Consider the following 19,645-nt stretch of genomic DNA (forward strand, 5'->3'; position numbering starts at 1 on the left):
TTTCTCAAGAAGAGATGCCACTGATTCTCACCTTCACCATCGCAAAACCAATCTTGTGCCCATATTCTGAACTACTTGTATCTTCTGATTTAAGTTAACTGGGAGCCCCCAGTACACAAGATTACAGTGATTGATAACTGCAATCACAAGGGCAATAACCAAAGATTTCAGCACCTTTAGATTTTAAATGTTTTTCAGTTACCGATGCAAATACTGTTGATTAGGATTATGCCCATAAACAAACTCTTGATGTGCTTAACTGTGGATCCAGGAAGACCCTCCTGATTCAAGCAGTTTGCTTATTCCACTTTAAGCATCTACTAATCAGGCCTATACAGTACAGTGCGCTCCGGAGGAGCACACTGTTAACCCGCGTTTGGACACGCGTTTTTGACGCGCTAGCTTTACCCCTTATTCAGTATGGGGTGATAGCATGTCGAAAACGTGCGTCCAACCCCCCCAAAACTAATAGCGCCCGCAACATGCAAATGCATGTTGATGACCCTATTAGTTATTCCCGCGCGATACAGAAAGTAAAATGTGCAGCCAAGCCGCACATTTTACTTTCAGAAAATAGCGCGTTAATTTCTCTCAGCACCGGGAAAGTGTACAGAAAAGCAGTAAAATCTGTTTTTCTGTACACTCTCCAACTTAATATCATGGCGCTATTAAGTTGGAGGTCCCAAAATCTAAAAATAATAATAAAAAAAAAATAAATTTAAATCGGCCCGCGGGTTGAAAACCGGACGCTCAATTTTGCCGGCATCCGGTTTCTGAACCCGAGGCTGTCAGCGGGTTTGAGAAACGGTGCCAGCAAAATTGAGCGTCAGCTGTCAAACCCACTGACAGCCACCTCTCCTGTCCAAAAAGAGGTGCTAGGGACGCGCTAGTGTCCCTAGCTCCTCTTTTTACCGCGGGCCCTAATTTGAATACATTTTTTTTCTGAATCGCGCGCACAGGCCTCTGCGTGTGCCGGGAGAGCGGGCGCTCGCCCGCTTTTCCGCGATTTTTACTATATCGGCCTGAATGTTAGGATTTCTCATAACAGTATAAAAGCAGGCAAACTGAAAATGATTCTAATACCAACACAGCCCCCAGAGATGGCAGCAGCAGCAGATCTCTTGAGCCCTTATGGCTTGGAACATAAGTTCTGAATCTTTATATGTATATATGTATGTATAATTGAGTAGATGTTGTCTGCTCTCAATCATTTAGTGTTATTTATGCTATTTAGTGTTATTTGTAAATTATTCCTATAAGCTAATAATCAATCCATTATTACTTTTACTTGGCACCAAGGTGTTTTAGTATTATTAAGGTTAGTTATCTGTCTAGACATGAAACAGGAGGCCTGGTCTGGTTATCCCCACCTGGATCCCAGCTCTTATTTCCTTGCATAAAAAACGTGCGGTGATGCCGGAGGGGCAAATCCTTGCCTTGGCCTCCATTACCATTGTGCTGTGGATACTGTTGTTGTCTTCACTGAAAAGCTGATTACCATCTAAGCTGAACTTTGAAATTTACCGCACTTTCATCAGGCTGATCTCTTGACCCCGCCCCTTTTTCTTCACGACATCAAGGGGTGCTCTTGCATAAAAAATGCACGGCGATGCAGGAGGCGCCACGCGCTCAAGAGTCGCGCGACGAAGGAGCGATTCAAAGGGGCACGCCCCTTTGTTAGCCCCTTTGTTAGTGACCGTCGCCCGTATGACATAGTGAGGGCAAAGGTAGTGCCGGCGCCATTTTTAATATTGGCAATACGGCCCGCGTGCAGGAGGTCGCTCCCGGACCCCCGCTGGACTTTTGGCAAGTCTTGTGGGGGTCAGGAGGCCCCCCCAAGCTGGCCAAAAGTCCCTGGGGGTCCAGCGGGGGTCCGGGAGCGATCTGCACGCGTGACGTCGGGAGCCAGGAACCAAAATGGCGCCGGCGCTACGTTTGCCCTGTCACATGATAAGGGCAAAGGGCCACTGGCGCCATTTCTCAACGCAGCCATGGCCAGAGAGTTGGAGATCGCGCCGGGACCCCCCCCCAATGGACCCCAGGTAATTTAAAACATTTTGGGGGGTTATGGAGGGTGGAGGATTTGTTTTAAAGGTTCGGGGTGGGTTTTAGGGTTGTTTTGGTGTGCCGGTTTTCCCGCGCCCTATTTAACGATACAATACAAATGCCCCTGACGATAAATCGGGGGCATTTGTATTGTATCGTGCACTCTAACGATTTTGGACGATTTTAAAATTATCTGACAATAATTTTAATCGTTCAAAAACAATTCACATCCCTATCTATAAGACAAAAAATGCCCATCTTTACTGACATGCTGAATGAAAAAAAGCCTGACTGTTAGTTACAGAGTCGTGGCTGAAGGACTCAGACTCTGTATTAGTAAACAGCTTATGTCTTGATAATTATAATGCCTTTTCACTATCTTGAGTTGGTTGTAGAGGTGGAGGGGTATTAGCATTAATTAAATCCTCCCTTAACCAGTTAGAAAACTGATTTTAAATACAGAGCCATTTGAGATATTAATTATAACTACAAAGTACTTGAATGTGGTTTTAACCTATTGTCCCCCTAAAACGTTATACTATCAGTTGTCACATTTTCTAGAAATTACTTCCTCATTGACGCTGAATTTAAAGGAGACAATTTTAATAGGTGACTTTAATTTACAACTACATAGTGAACCCTCCCTTGGGCTAGTTACATCTTTTTTGAGTGCTATGTCTGGTTTAGGCTGGCACCAATTAATCTCAAGTCCTACACATATTAAAGGCAGTACCTTAGATCTGGTCTTTTATAATCCTTCATATTTTAATATAACATCAGCTAGTTTGAAGAAACAGGTTGTTCCATAGTCAGACCATCATTTGATTTCCTTTTCAGTGTCACCAATTGTGAAAAAAGCTCAAAATGACCCAGTTAACCAAATCAAAAAAAGAAAAACTATATCCTCTGAAGTGTTTTTAAATGAATTAGTCTTAAATATTCCGTGCAAGCTTGCTGACAATGTAGATAAATCACTAGAGGATTGGTATTGCGCTATTACTAAGACATTAGACTTGGTTGCCCCTTTTAAACTGCTAACCCAAAAACATCATAATAAGCCAAGTCTTCCATGGTTCAATAGCAAGCTTCGTCTCTTAAAAATTAAAGTTGTATAGCAAAGAAGTGAATCTAGCAAAGAAACATTATTATGCAGAGAAGATTGCTAAAGCTAACAATGACCCTTCAATACTATTTAATATAGTAAAACAACTAACAGCAGATCACAATACAATGAATTCTAAAATTACGAATGAAATGAAAAAGAAAATTAAAACCATAACTCAAGAATTTACTGATTTACCTTATCCAAATTACAATCAGAAAGATTTTACCGCAGAATGGATAGAATTTCAGGTAGTTACCCCAGTTATTATACAGAAAATTGTAAATAAGCAAAAAGTCTCTAACTCCCACATTAATCCATGTTCGGGGGCTCTATTCAAGAATATTGCTGAGAGTTGCCCAGACTTTATATGTTCACTTCTTAATCAATCATTAAAATCCGGAAAGTTCCCTGATGTATTAAAACAAACTTCCATTCTGCCTATATTAAAGAATAATTCTCAATCATTTTTGGAGTTTTCTAATCTAAGACCTATTGCATCTTTGTCATCTTTAGCAAAAACATTGGAATCTGTAGTTTTATTTCATTTAAAAGATTATCTAAACGAACACAATATTCTAAATCCAAATCAGCATGGCTTTCGAAAAGGTTATTCTACAGAAACTCTTCTCTCATCTTTCGACACCTTCCTAAGAGGATTTGACTCTTACACAGACTATATGGTGATATTTTTGGATATCTCTGCAGCATTTGATACCTTGGATCATAAAATCCTATTATCCATTCTTCAACATATAAGAATCCAATCTACGGTATTAAATTGGTTTGAAAGCTTTCTTTCTATCGTGTTTGTCAAATCAATATAGGCTCCCATTTTTCTCATCCCTATTCTCAGTCAACTGGAGTACCTCAGGGCTCTTCATTATCACCTATATTATTTAACATATATCTGCTTCCGCTGTGTCATATCCTTTCATCACTAAACATACAATTTAAAATCTATGCGGACGATATCCAACTTTTCGTACCTTATAAGTCTTCCTGGTCAGAAACATTATCCATGATTCAACTATATATGAACACTATTGAACAATGGATGGCCCATAATCATTTGAAGCTTAATAAGAAAAAAACAGAAATTTTGTTATTAAGTTTTATATTTAACTCTAATAACGCTCCTCCAGAAAACATCACTCTAGGAAAAGATGTCATTCATGTCACAAAAGTTGCACGTAATTTGGGTGTATGGATAGACTCAAAGTTATTGCTTTCACAGCATATTTCTAAGGTTGTAAAAAATTCATTTTTCAGATTGCACGTGTTAAAATGGTTATGACCTTTATTGTTCTTCTATGATTTTAGATCAGTTTTGCAAGCCTTGATCTTCTCTGGTATAGATTATTGTAACGGATTATATTTAGTCTTACCTGAAACTTCTATTAGGCCCCTCCAGTTAATTCAGAACTCAGCAGCTAGACTTCTTACAGCGACACCCATGAGACAACACATTTCTCCTGTTCTCCAGAGATTACATTGGCTATCCATTAAATATCGAATAAAATATAAAATTCTCACACTTATTCATTCGTTACTAAATAATATCGATACCGTCTGGCTCTGTTCTGAACTAAGAATGTACAAACCCTCAAGAGATCTTAGATCGGCAGAAAAAAATTTGTTGGAAGTCCCTGCAGTAAAAAAGGCAGCTTTAAACGTCACAAGACAAAGGGCCTTTTCCATTGCCGGACCTATTACGTGGAATGCTTTACCGGACTTCCTAAGACAAATACATAATAGGAAAGAATTCAAAACAGCCCTAAAAACCTACTTTTTTAAAGGAACATTTGGTAACTTAGAAATTACCTAATTTTTGGATCTTTCTATGTATGAAAGATTATTATGTTTAATTTTATTTGTTTTTCTCTATTTCTTATTTGTAAGATAGTTGTTAAAGATATTGATTCTATTATAGTATATTTTTGTTATTATTGATCATGATGTTAATTGTATTTTTATTCTATTATTATAATTTTTATTATTTTAATTTGTTTATTTTCTTTCATTTCTTTCTCTTTTTATTTTCATTATTTTTGATTTCTGTGAAATTATTGTAAACCGCTTTGTTCAGTTATGCATTGGTGAAACAGTATATAAATGTGTTAAATAAATAAATAATAAATAAATAGTCTATGGTTATTAGGGGTGTGAATTGTGTGATCGATCGTCTTAACAATCGATTTTGGCTGGGGGGTGGGAAATCTGATCGTCGTGTTTTGTTTTGTTTTTTAAATCGTGATCTCCTGCACGTCACGCGTGCAGGAGATCACTCCCGGACCCCCGCTGGACCCCCAGGGACTTTTGCCAGCTTGGCAGGGCCTCCTGACTCCCACAAGACTTGCCAAAAGTCCAGCGGGGGTCCGGGAGCGACCTCCTGCATGCGGGCCGTATTGCCAATATTCAAAATGGCGCCGGCGCTACCTTTGCCCTCACTATGTCTTACGGGCGACGCCCGTATGGCCAAAAGTCCCTGGGGGTCCAGCGGGGGTCCGGGAGCGATCTCCTGCACATGTGACGTCGGAAGCCAGGAACCAAAATGGTGCCGGCGCTACCTTTGCCCTGTCACATGATAAGGGCAAAGGGCCACCAGCGCCATTTCTCTTAACGCAGCCATGGCCAGAGAGCGGGAGATCGCGCCGGGACCCCCCCACTGGACCCCAGGTAATTTAGAACATTTTGGGGGGGTTCGGGAGGGTGGGGGATTTGTTTTAAAGGGTCGGGGTGGGTTTTAGGGTTGTTTTGGTGTGCTGGTTTTCCCGCCCTCCCCCCTCCCCCGATTTATGATTTTTTGACAATAAATCGGGGGAATGGTTATTGTATCGCTGCTCTAATGATTTTTGATGATTTAAAATATATCTGACGATTGTTTTAAATCATCAAAAAATGATTAACATCCCTAATGGTTATGCCCTCTGAGCTCCACCTGCCACACAGGTTTTCCTCCCCAGAGCATACTCTCCTTAGTGTATTTAATGTGGAAAGGTGTCAACCTGGTCCTACACAGGTAAATAAGGGAACACTGGGGACAGTGCCTCACACAGGGTTTCTAATTTTTAGGTGTTTATAAACTGTACATTTAGGTGTTTATCTTTCAGCTAATTAGGCATTCTTTGGGGATACCAAAAATTGGTGCTTATAAGTGTTTTTGTGGAGCAGATTCTATTCTTGGGTATCTTTTTTGATTGAATCAAATACATTTGTCCAGCTGAGATGTCTATGGCTTGAAATGGCACAAAAACAAAAGATAGGATTCAGTGTAGGCAAAGGAGACGTAAGAGAGTATTAGGAGAAATGGGGTTTCTCTGGTGTTTATCTAAGAAACACCTATTTTTTAATTGTATTGGGAGGTGTTTTATCAGGGTTTATCTGTTAAAACCTAAAATAAGAAGCCCTAGTTATAGTTAATAAAATAAAGAGAGGGAGCTGATGCTAGGCTTGAATGTAGGTGGCAAGCAGAGAGAGAGAGAGGTGCTGCTGCTGGGTGGGGAGTAGGATAGAGTTGACAGAGGTGGATATTGGGTATAAGGTGAGATTAAGGGACTGCTTCTGGTCAGGTGTCAGATATAATGGCAATTATTACTGGAAGATTGTTTCTGACTGCCCATCAGCTGCCAATAGATTGTGGATGATTTGAGTCTTTAGTGTTTACTGTTTAAAATGTTTTAAGCTCCTCCAGTTTAGCTATTCCCCCAGTCTGAATCTGAGTGAATCAGCCTAGGGTTCTGCCTGTCCTTATGAGTACTCTATGTAGGCATCACATTGATGAACATAAATCATGAATATGGCAAAATGAGTGAAGATGAGAAAGCAGGATCATATTAAATGCTTTTTTCACCTTTAATTCCAGAAAAGTGTTTAAAGGTATTATGCCAAAAATAGTAGGCCAAAGAATTTGGTCAAACAGGTATTAATAAAGCCAAAGACAGACAAATTCAAATATGGAGTAATGTTAAATTAATCAATATTTCAAAGGGTTGAGGAGTTTATAAAGTTCTTACACTATCTAATTTAGCTTTGGAACATCAATTACATAGTAGCATCAATTACATAGGATTTTTTTTTTTTTAAGTAAGTGGGAGAATGGGGGGAGACGTTATGGTCACATAAACCCTTGGACCATGAGGGGTGGGAGGGGGGGGGGGGGCGGCTGCAAAGACCTGAGCATCTTGGGGAGAAGAATGGAGGGGCTTTGGGATGGCCCATGGTCCCAGTTGTCCTCTGGAGTTCCAGGTGTTTCAGTGGGGCCACAAAGGCCCAATTGTCCTGTGTGGGGCAGAGGATTGAGGATCATAGACCTAACTGCAGCTTAGAAGAGTCGATGGGGGGGGGGGGGGGGGGATGTGGGCTGGTTGGCAGGTCCAGAGGCCCAAATGCATTTCAGTGAAGGGAAGGTTTCACTGTGTTAACATGCCTTTTACAGTTTGGGTTAGTTAGAACTAGTAAACCTCACTCAAAGTGCAAAGTGCAGCCTGTATTACCATGGCTGTGCTGTCTTTAATGCGGCCATGGTAATACTGTTACATTTTGCATATCATTAGTTTGGTATATCAGCCATTAAAGCTCAGTGTAACTCCAGCATTAAAACTGGTTTTAGCATGTTTTTAACATATAATCACACTGTCATCCTAGTTTTAATGTTGGTTAGTACATGGACCACTTCATAACTAATATTTCACTATTTGTTTTTAGTCCCCTCAAGTGAGATGTCAGTTATACAGTTTAAAGACTTCAGCAGCCTGAGATTTATAACTCTGTTCATTTGGACTGAGTTTAGCTATATAAAAAGCTGCAGGATTGAAATGTCAAAAAGCTATTGAACAAAATCAGGCCACCACCTGATACTAATTATTCCTTCACCTTAAGGAAACTCAGCCATTTATTTTAATCATTTTCTCATAAGAGCTAGTTGGCAGGTAGCTTCAAGGTTGCAAGGTAAACGATCTTTTTTTTAATACCCAAGGGAAAGTGGTGATTACCTATTTTATGCAATAGTTGTGCTACCTCTAGTCTATCTTCAATTTGTCTCTATTAATTTTATGGATTTTGTCGGTCCATATATTTTCCAGAAACACACTTTAAAGGAAGAATGTTCAGATTTTCAATGAATTTGACTAATCAGTTGCTTTAATGAACACTTCTGGCTCATGAAGATTCTCATTAAGTCCTGAAGACTTGGCAATCAATGTTATATTATATTCAGTGTGTATCTAATGGAATAACATTCTGAGAAGTGTCTCAAACCCAGCACATTCTAAATATAGTTACTCAAACTGAAATACTGGGAAATATCCAAAAAATCCTATAAATCATTTCTAAAAAAAAAAAGAAGCATAATCTTTTATTACTTTCATTTCTGGTCTTTAGACTTTGAGTAACTATGGTAGAGATGGCGAATTCCAGTCCTTGAGGGCTGCTAACAGACCAGGTTTTCAAGATATCCACAATGAGCACACATGAGAAAGATTTGCATCCAATGGAAGCAGTGCATGCAGAACCTTCTCGTGCATATTCTGTTATGCTGGAGGTGGTCCCTTGACCTGGTGCAGGATTGGTTCGGCCCTGTGGTTGGACCCAGAGAGCACCTGCCACCAGGAGGCAGAGCACATGAGGAGACAGCACTTCATCAATAACAGTCTGGGGTTTCCGCAGGTTGAGCCCTTGGGTATTCGGACCACCTGGACTTAGGTGGGCCTCAGATGGTCTCCCAGAGAGGTAGCGGATGGGTGTGCCCAAAATGAGCAAGGGTGCACGGCTGACACAGATAGGATGGACTAGACCCAAACTGGAAGCTCCAGAGACCTCAGGGAGGTCACAGTTCAGGAAGGTTCTCCAGGCGAGGCAGGCAGCGCCTGCGGGTCTAGTCAGGTGGAAGCCACGGGTGGATTTACAGCAGGTTGGTCTGGTAGTCAGTGTCTGAGTGAAGTGCAAGGGTCAGAGCCAGAGTATCTGTCCAGAAGTGGTCAGCAAAAGCAGGGGTCAATACCAAGGTCAGACCGAGCGTAGTCAAGGCAAGCGAGAGTCAGTTCCAGGCGGCAGACAAGAGAATAGTCAGGCAGGCAGAGGTCAGTACCAGAGATCAGTCCGTAGAGGTACTACCTGGGAAAGGATGCAGGAACACACGGGGACGCTGGAACAAGGAGATCCTGGAACAAGGAAATGCTGGAATACAGAGTTAGGAAAACTTAGAACACCACGGTGTCAACCCGATTGCCAAGGCAAGGTCCTGGGGAACAGGGCTTCACTTTTATACGGAGTTTAGGTAACGTCATTGGGCTGCGCCGCGGAACTGGTTCCCACCCTTGACCCTTTAAAGGGCTGGGCGGTCCATGTGCACGCGCACCTAGGGGCGTGGCTGGCGGTGGAGAGGACGCCGCACCCCGGCGTGGAGCTAGGCCCGAAGTGGAGGGCCTGGGAGACGCCATTGCAGAGTGCCGTGGTTGGGAGGAACTGGCAGCGGCAGCGGGAGAGGATGGCCCAGGGCCCGACAGCGCAGGCTTAAGGTGAGCAGGCCCAGGCGCGGGCCTAGCATGGACGGGACATGCAATAGTACCCCCCCTTCTAGGACTCCCTCTTACCGACCTGGGTCTCTTAGGATGGTCACGATGAAAGTCCTGGAATAGAGTCTTATCAAGAATGTGGTGGGAGGGCTCCCAGGAGTTTTCTTCTGGTCCAAAGCCCTCCCATGACAGGAGGTATTCCCAGTGGCCTCAACGGCATCATACATTCAGGACCTCCTTGACTTGCAGGGTGATTTATGGTTCTAGTGCATGTTGTGTAGGTGGAGGAGGCTTTTGAGAAGGCCAGGACAGAACCAAAGGTTTAAGCAACAACACATGGATCGTGTTGGGAATTCCCATGGAAGCTGGAAGTTGGAGTTGATAGGTAACTGCTTCTATGCGTTGAAGGATGGGAAATGGACCAATAAAGTTAGGGGCTAGCCATTGGGATGGCAATCGTAGCCGGATGTGCTTAGTACTAAGCCAGACTTTCTGTCCAGGCCAGAACAGAGGCGCGGTCCGACAATGGGTGTCTGTGAAGCATTTGGCTCGGTCAGCTGCTATGCAGAGTCTTTCCCTTACTTGGTTACAGAGCCGGGGTATGGTTTGTGCTGTATATTGGGTTGCAGGTGAGGGTACACTGAGTGGAACCGGCAAGGGAACGTGTGGTTGACGGCCGAAGACTACCGCAAAGAGTGAAACTTCTGTGGCAGAGGCAATATGGGTGTTATGGGATAGTTATGCCCATGGCTCGTTGACATATGATTGCAGGAAGGTTTTCAAAGAACGATTAGTCCTCTCGGCCTTGCCATTTGTTTGTGGATGATAAGCTGATGTTAACGTGATATTGAACTTTTTACATAGAGACCTCCAATATTTAGCAGCAAATTGGGGGCCATGATCGGAGATGATTTCTTGTGGTAGTACATGTAAATGAAATACACGGGTCAAGAAGAGTCGAGCTAGCTCTGGAGCCGATGGAAATCCAGGTAAGGGAACAAAGTGGGCCATCTTTGAGAAGCGGTCAATGATGACCCAGATTACAGTATTTCCTTTCGAAGGAGGCAGATCCACGATTAAATCTGTGGAGAGACTTCACCAGGGCTCGAGGGCACAGGAAATGGTTGGAGAAGCCCACATGGGCAGCCAGTCAGGGGTGTTTGCTGTGTGCATACCGGACATGAGTTCACATATTCATGGGAGTCCTTTATCATGCCAGGCCATCAATAGTGCCTTCGGAGCATCTCGAGGGTCCGAGTTCAGCCGAGGTGGCCAGCCAGCTTGGAGTCGTGAGCCCAACGGAGCACGTGCTCACGGAGACAGTGGGGGACCACTGTCTTTCCGGCTGGTACCATGGTGGTGACTGCAATAGATAGAAACGAGCTTCATTTTTCTGGCTCGGGTCGGGTTTCGGTTCGGGCGCTTCATGGGAAAACTCATTTTCCCACGGATCATTTTTTGCCAAAAATGAAACTGGAACCCGAACCCGAAACCGTAAAAAGGAATAAAAAAAAAATGAATCTGGAAAAAACCACGAATCGGGAAAAAAATCACTCCAACCCTTAAATTTTACTTTCTTACACCCCCCCCCCACCATCCCGATCCCTCCCCAAGACTTACTAAAAGTCCATGGTGGGCCAGTGGGGTCCTGCAAGCGATCTCTCCCTCCATTCTGTTGGGCTGTCGGGCCTGCTATGACTCAAAATGGTGCTGATAGCCTTGCCCTTACGATGTCACAGGGCTACCGGTGCCATTGGTCAGCCCCTGTCACATGGTAGGAGCATATGACAAGGGCTGACCAATGGCACCGGTAGCCCATGAATACTACTGTTTACGGCAAGTATCTCCATCTGTGACAGTTCTAAGCTCTACAACCCTTCCTGGTTACCTGCCTCGTACTCGGAATTCAAAGACATGTTCTCCAAAAAAATGTCGATATCCTACCTCCACTCCGAGAGCTTAACTGTCCCATAGAGCTCCTACCTAGCATAACCTATCCCATTTCACTCCCAGAAACCCAAGCAATGTCAACATACATCAAGGAAATTTTGGCCATAAGGTTCATAAGACTCACTAATTCCCTGGCAGGCACCGGGTTTTGCTTTGTAATGAAGAAGGACCTCAGGCACGAAGACTTGACTTGACATGACATGACGAAATGAAGAGGAGCTCCACGAAGAAGACCTGTCAGAGCTCTGGCAGGCAGGAGCCTCCAGAGTGAAGTAACTCCGATGCAAGCCCAAGACATACTGTGAAAACAGCCCTTTTATAGGGCTAGGCAGGAAATCCATTCCTAGGTGGGGTCAGCCACACTTCCAGTGGCTGGCCCTTTAAATTCTGTGAAGAGGCGCACGCCGGCGCCTAGAGGGAAGGAAGCAGGAGCTAGTGCAGGACAGTGGACAGCGGCCTGCACCGACGTCTGTGTGCAGGAAACAGGGCTGGGCCTGGAGAGCAGGCCCCGATGATGGCAGCAGCTCCGGGGGCGTCTCCTGCTGCTAATCCAGGCCTCCGGCCACGAAGATCACAGAGACGTTGGCGGCGGCTCCACACCGCGAAGAGAAGCAGAAAGTCCGCGGCTCCGGCCGCGGTGAAGAGGAACTCGGTGGGTGGCCTCCGGGCCGCAGGAAGCACTACAGTCCGTGGCTCCAGCCGCTCGGCAAGGCCCAACTTTGGCGGCGTCCGTGCCGCGTCGGGTGAAGAGGAAAAACAGCAATGTGGTGAGTGCCTGCTCACGGGGGGACCCACGGGCAGGGTTCCATAACAATACCCCCTCCTCAATGACCCCCCTCCTCAAACCTCCTGTCAACAGTTAGAGGAAAAGGGTAACAGTCCATACTAGATGGAGGTATCCGAGTGTCCAAAAATGGAAGCAGGTACATCCGGGGACAGCATGAAACAGAGAAGAACAGCAGAAAACTACAGCACACAAGAAGACAACGACGAGAGACCAAGAGCACAAGACCGAGGGAACACGAGAACGAGGGAATACGAGACCGAGCGAGCGGTGACCGAGCGAGCATTAACCGTGCGAACGGAGACCGCACGAACGGAGACCAAGTGAGCGGTGACCACGCGAACAGTGACCACGCGACCGACACACAACAAAAAACAAAAGAGGGAGCAAGGGAATGGAGAGCAAAGGAACGGAGAGCGAGCAAGCAAAGAGAGAGAGAGCGGAAAGCGAAGGAGCGTGTCGTGAGAGAGCGAAAAGTGAGGGAAAGAGAACGAGGGAACGAAACACAGGAACGAGGAGGACGGGAAATACATAACTGGAAAGCAACAAGTGGGAAACAAAATAAACGAAGAACAAACAGAAAACAAGGCATACCAAGCAACAAACAAGACCCAACAAGAAGCAATAACAAGACCTGGGGGAGGCAACCCAGGGTGGGCAAACAAAAGAAACAAAAAACCCAGCAACACCAGTAGGTGTGCAGGCACCTCCTGCAGGTCGAAAAGACCCCAAACTGGCCAACATGACAAAAAGTCTGGATGCAGGCGCCTCCTGCAGGTCATATTAAAAAAAAATCCAGACAGCTGGCGCCTCCAGCAGGTCATAGCAATGGCAAATTTGGCGCCTCCAGCGGGTCATAACACAAAGAAAGTCCTGAAAAAATGTTTTTGGTCCCATAACCAGACCAGGAACAAACTAGACTCTGGAACAAGGCGGATCCATCGGCAGAGCACCACCGTCGAGCACATGGCCTTGCATTCTGTTGAAAATGGGGTGTTTTCGTGTGTCCTTGGGCCTCAGCCCGACCCCAGACGGATCTAGGACCGAACCGAGGGTTGGCGGCGTGTTCCACTATGGCAGACGTTCTTACCCTCTGCTAGCCTGCAAGCTCCCAAGGCCAACAACATGATGATGTTGGAATGTGAATGGTCCTCCAACTATTCCGAACCCTTTCAGACCTGCCGCTTGGATCGGCATGGAGCAGCAGACCTGGCCTGAGGTCAAGGGCAGACGGGCCTTGACACAAAGACATGACACCAAGATCGATGCTACGGCATCGCAGACGAAGACATGACACCAAGGCTGATGCGGACGGCATCAGAGACGAGGGCTGGAACAAGACATGACACCAAGGCTGATGCAAGGACATCACGAACCAATGTCGATGCGACAGCATCCCAGACCAGGGTCGATGCGACGACATCAGGAACAAGACGTTGACATGACACCAAGACTGATGCAATGGCATCCAGGACGAGATGAGGAACTTGATGAAGTCCAAACGAGATGAGAAGTAGGGAGGAAGGATATTGGCACTGTCTCTCAGGGTGCCCTACTCAGCCCACCTTCACGGGCGGACCCAATGGGCTGGTCGCAGACCACCCTGTCCCACTGTGTGCCCTACACAGCCCAAGGGGTCTGGTCACGGACCACACTGAGAACGGGACAAGGACAGGGAAGAATCCAGCCGAGGCAGAACTTCCACGATGGAGCTATGAGTTGTCCGAGGCTCCACGAAGGCTAGCAGGACATGACGGCTCAGGAGCACAGGACACCAGTCCACCTGCAGGCCACTCCAACTCGGGAAAGACATCGTCCGAGGGAGCCGGGCCGACAAGACCAGAAGGCTCAGGAGCGCAGACGTGAACACCAAGAAGGGCAGGACACCAAGGAACCTGGAACATCAGGAAGCAGAGGATCAAGACGAGACACCAGGACACCTGGACGAGGACCTCAAGCACAAAGACTTGACTTGACGTGACGAAATGAAGAGGAGATCCACGAAGAAGACCTGACGGAGCTCTGGCAGGCAGGAGCCTCCAGAGTGAAGTAACTCCGATGCAAGCCCAAGATGTACTGTGAAGACATTCCTTTTAAGGGGTAGGCAGGAAATCCATTCCTAGGTGGGGTCAGCCACACTTCCTGTGGCTGGCCCTTTAAATTCTGTGAAGAGGCGCGTGCCGGCGCCTAGAGGGAAGGAAGCAGGAGCTAGTGCAGGACCAAGGACAGCAGCCTGCACTGACGTCTGTGCGCAGGAAATAGGACTGGGCTTGGAGAGCAGGCCCCGATGACGGCAGCGGCTCCAGCCGCTGCAAGAGGCCCCGGGGGCGGCTCCTGCCGCTAATCCAGGCCGGGGCTTGTGGCCTCCAACCACGAAGATCACAGAGATGGCGGCGGTGGCTCCATTCCGCGAAGAGAGGCAGAAAGTCCGCGACTCTGGCCGCGGCGAAGAGGAACTCGGTGGGAGGCCTCTGGGCTGCAGGAAGCACTACAGTCCGCGGCTCCAGCCGCGCGGCAAGGCCCGACTTCGGCGGCATCCGTGCCGCGTCGGGTGAAGAGGAAAAACAGCAACGTGGTGAGTGCCTGCTCACGGGGGGGACCCACGGGCAGGGTTTCATAACAGTAATTTTATAACTGTGAAAAGGGATAAAATCTATGTCTTACTTTTACATTCAGACTTTATCCCACATTTTTGTAGCTAACATATGCGTATAAGTATTCTTCACTGAACACAAAATAACTGACGCAAAGTTATTCTTGCTATTCATAGGGCACAACTTGTGTGGGTTAATATATATGAATACATCTGAAAATAAAAATGAATATTCTTAAGTTACAACTCCACCCCCAGAAACACTTAATCACCAGTGTATCTAAAAGTATATGTAAAATCAGGTTATGTTCATATTTTATGCACAGAGAGTCTGGACTGTATTTTCACAGCCATTAACATGCAATAAAACCATGTTTTTTATGTGCGCAAGTGGCTTTGAAAATTTACCCCATTATGTAGATCAATTTTGATCCCTGCATATTTTTAAAGGATTTTTGTTTCATGTATTAATTTTTTTAGTTTATACATTTTTGTATGGGACTTTTGATTTTATCTTTTCTTTTGTTTTTATTTCATTGTTTTTGGGTGCAGTAAGGCAAGAACTAAATGTCTAAATATATAAAAATAAGTATTTTTTCTATCAAGAAAACTGGCTTTGTTGCTCAAATCACTATAAAAAGAATAAGTGAATATAACAGCATATGGTAACCAGCAGTGCATTTGATTTAACCCCATAATAGCAGATGCAGGAAAGTTAGAATTGATATAGAACCTTCAAAGTTTACAGAGCCTAATTTCATAAAGATTTCTCTCATTATATCCCAACAGCAAAACTCTTGCAATTGGTTCATTTCTCTCATTATATCCCAACAGCAAAACGCTTGCAATTGGTTCATGGACCTGAAAATTAAAGTTATTTCTTTATCAAGGAACAATAATAATTTTCAGTATACCGCAACAGCTCATGTACATTGATTTCCACGAATATGTATTTCTTCATATATATCTTTTTGTAGACCATAATATACATATCTTAGGGCTTTCACAATTAAACAGAACAATAATATGTAACAGGACATGATTATAATATTTACTCTTTTTGTGATTGTTATACGGTGTAGGTTGTAGAAGGAGAGTCTTTTTCAATGGAAAGCAGACTCTGGAACAAGGGATTATGGGATAAGGAGGAAAAGGCATAGATCAAGAAGTAATCTAAGGAAGTATTTCATTACATATAGTGCAGTGGATGAATGGAACAACCTCCCAGTGGATGTGGCAGAGATAAGGAGCTTTTCAAGAAAGCATGGGACAAATACAGGGGATCTCTGACGGAGTGGCAGGAAGTGTAGAGCTTGGCTGGGCAGATAAGATGGTCTGTGTGGTCATGCTTCTATATATGATATTTCACATTTAAACTATGATTCCATGATCTATCTATAGCGCTCAAGGAATGAACCAGAAATACAGAAAAATATGTTCACCATTTAAGCGTAGTCTACTAATATGTCAAACATTCTGAAAATCATCTCAGGTAGTCATGCTGACTCCTGCAATCCTGCTGGTGGAAAGTAAACAAACCTGTTATTGAAAACACAAAGGAGATCTTAAAAAAAAAAAAAGAAAGAGAAAGAGCTTTCAAATATTTTCCCCTTGGGTTGTTGTCTAGTTTCTCATTTCATGTTTTATTCTTTGGTCGAGGATCTATTTTATCTGTTCCTTTTGTTTAAATGTCTTTAAGAGTAATATTATTTCAAGGGCATTTAAGCAAGTCATCTGACTTACTACGCTTAAAAACTGGATACTGTAACTTGATTTAATGATTCTTTTGAACTGTTTTTTAAATAATGAGGAAAAGATATGTTAAAAAATACGCTATACACAAAAACTAATAATTGCACAATACTCTGTAAGTTGTATCAAATACAAAATGTAGAGAGCACAGAAATAGAAAAAGGAAAATATTCACCCTATCATCTTGCTCGAATTGCTTAGGGACAAGCCAGATTGATGTTGATGAATTTGAAAACACTATTCCTCAGTGTACCATTTTCAATCTGCAAGGTGCCAATTTAATTTTCAGCTGCAGAAAATTACACTACTACATTGCACCTCACTTAGGGCTCCTGGACCTTCTGATTTTCTTTACAGTTACAAGAGAAATGACATTTTAATGCATTTTCTAAAAAAAAAAAATAATTCTGAAAAACAATACCAATTTGTTGGCCTGGAGGTATGGCTTGTTTTCAGCTGGGTGCATAGGGAGAGAAAGCAACTCACCTGAGATGACACAGAAAGTCTGTGGCAGAGACAAGTCTTAAACTCATGCTCTTAAACTCATACTCTAGGATTTCTCTTGAAGCACAGGCCAATGCTTGATCTACTTGACCATTCCTTTGCTCACTTGGTCATTTCTCATCATAGCACATGATTCAAATCAACCAATAGTGACCAAACTAGTAAGTTGGAGGCTATCCAACCATTCTCTTATAACATTTGGGTCAAGACTAGTTTGGGTAAAACTAGTCAATTTGGCATTTGCCCAATTGCTTAGAATAGATAGTAAAGGAACTTGGTGTTATTTTCACAGCTCAGTCCTCACAGTAGGATTTATTTCATTTAGAGATTGTGCAATCAACACTTCCTCAAACTGGCTGGATCATGCAAAATGTAGAAAAAAAAAAACAAAACAGGAAAAACAGCTGCTGTGTTAGTTGTTTTCTAGCCTCACTATTAAGGAGTGATGTGTTGTTGTTGTTGTTTCTTATTCTGTTTAAGGAAAACCACTGCAGAAGAATAAAAATACTAGGAGACTGTTATTACTGTGTATCAGGACTGACCCAGCCAAAAGCAGATCATGCCCACTGCTGTGTCGAAATGGGGTTAGATATGATTGACACCATTACGTAAGTACTTTCTGTGTGCACGCAGATTTGATTGCTTCAGTATAAGGGGATGAAGCCATGGAGAAGGAGAAATTAAAATGAGTATAGACACCATGTTCATTTAAACATTCACAGAGCTTTTTATCTAAAAAGAAAAGATTTTTTTTCATACAGTGCATTCTCTGCTGTGCATTGCTTTTTCACCACATTGAGTTGGTGTGCAGAGAAAAAAAGAGAAAACTCCTTATATGTAACCATTAGCATTTTCCATAGCCATCAGTTTTTTTGGTTTTTTTTTTAACTTTAACAAACTTGAACGGGCTACCTGTATATAATGTACTTTCAACACTTAAATGATCTTAACACTTATCAGAAATGAATTTTTTAAAATTCATTTCTCATTGTGGTTTCTTTTACTTGTTTGTTACCTAGGTTTGGTTATTTTTATGTTACCTTTTCAAAAAATACTAAATGTTTATTTTATCATTGAGTTTTATGCATGAGAATATCAGAATTTAAGACTCTTTTGTCAATTCCATTAGGTCTTTAATCTCCAACCAAGACCTTGAAGGATTTTTTGATGTGTGAATAAATATGAACTTGTATAATTATATTTAGTGTCACCTGAAAATGTTAACATACATTATTATTCAATATAGAAACTGAAGAGTTAAAAATACAAATACTGGGGTAGATTTTAAAAAAATGCGCGTTCGCGTACTTTTGTTGGCGCACCAGTTGCAAACAAAAGTATGCTGGATTTTAGTAGATACGCGCGTATCTGCTAAAATCTAGGATCGGCGCGTGCAAGGCTGCCGATTTTGGGCAGCCGGCGCGCGCCGAGCCACGCAGCCTGCCTCCGTTCCCTCGCCTAAATCCGTGCGGATTTACGCGAGCAGGGCTTTTAAAATCTGCCCCACTGTCTTTACATAGGCATCTGAGACATAACAGATTTTGAAGGGCAATAATTAGGACAATTTTCCAAATAATGCACTGATATTCAATATATTAAACTGGGATTTTGGCCACGTGTAATTGTGGGATATTTTTAAAGTAACATTGCATAGCCTGATGAATTATTTAAGATTTTTATAGTGAACTCATAGGGGTAGATTTTTAAAAAATGCGCGTTCGCGTACTTTTGTTGGCGCACCAGTCACAAACAAAAGTACGCTGGATTTTAGCAGATACGCGCGTAGCCGCTAAAATCCAGGATCGGCGCGTGCAAGGCTGCCGATTTTGGGCAGCTGGCGCGCGCCGAGCCGCGCAGCCTGCCTCCGTTTCCTCCGAGGCCGCTCCGAAATCGGAGAGGCCTCGGAGGGAACTCTCTTTTGCCCTCCCCTCACCTACCCCTCCCTTTTTCTACCTAACCCACCCCCCCACCGGCCCTATCTAAACCCCCCCCCACCTTTGTTCACGGATTTACGCCTCCCGGAGGGAGACTTAAATCCAAGCGCGCCAGCGGGCCGCTGGCGCGCTGAGACGCAACCCAGGGGCGGTTCCGGAGGGCGCGGCCACGCCCTGGACCGCCCCTGGCCAAAACCACGCCCCTGGGACCGCCCCCGAAACGCCGCGTCCCGCCCCTGAAACGCCGCGTCGATCGGCCCTGCCCCCGACACGCCCCCGACAAAAAACCCCTGGACTTTCGCGAGTCCCGGGGCTCTGCGTGCGCCGGCAGGCCTATGGAAAATAGGCGCGCCGGCGTGCAAGGCCCTGCTCGCGTAAATCCGGGCGGATTTACGCGAGCAGGGCTTTTAAAATCCACCCCATAGTAATTAGACACTATTGAACATTTGCTAGCAATAATATAAC

At 44.2% G+C, this 19,645-nt stretch overlaps 1 protein-coding gene across 1 annotated transcript in view; it reads left to right on the forward strand.

Moving 5' to 3' along the window:
• Positions 1-19,645, forward strand: part of ADCY1 (adenylate cyclase 1) — a 676,474-nt gene that overhangs the window by 348,984 nt on the left and 307,845 nt on the right. The window contains exon 8 of the mRNA XM_029587086.1: positions 17,727-17,854. Coding sequence (XP_029442946.1) covers positions 17,727-17,854 — 128 coding nt within the window. The remainder of the gene's footprint in view (positions 1-17,726; positions 17,855-19,645) is intronic.

This window comes from Rhinatrema bivittatum, chromosome 2 (genome assembly GCF_901001135.1).
Source record: "Rhinatrema bivittatum chromosome 2, aRhiBiv1.1, whole genome shotgun sequence".
In the NCBI taxonomy this organism is placed as follows: Eukaryota; Metazoa; Chordata; class Amphibia; order Gymnophiona; family Rhinatrematidae; genus Rhinatrema; species Rhinatrema bivittatum.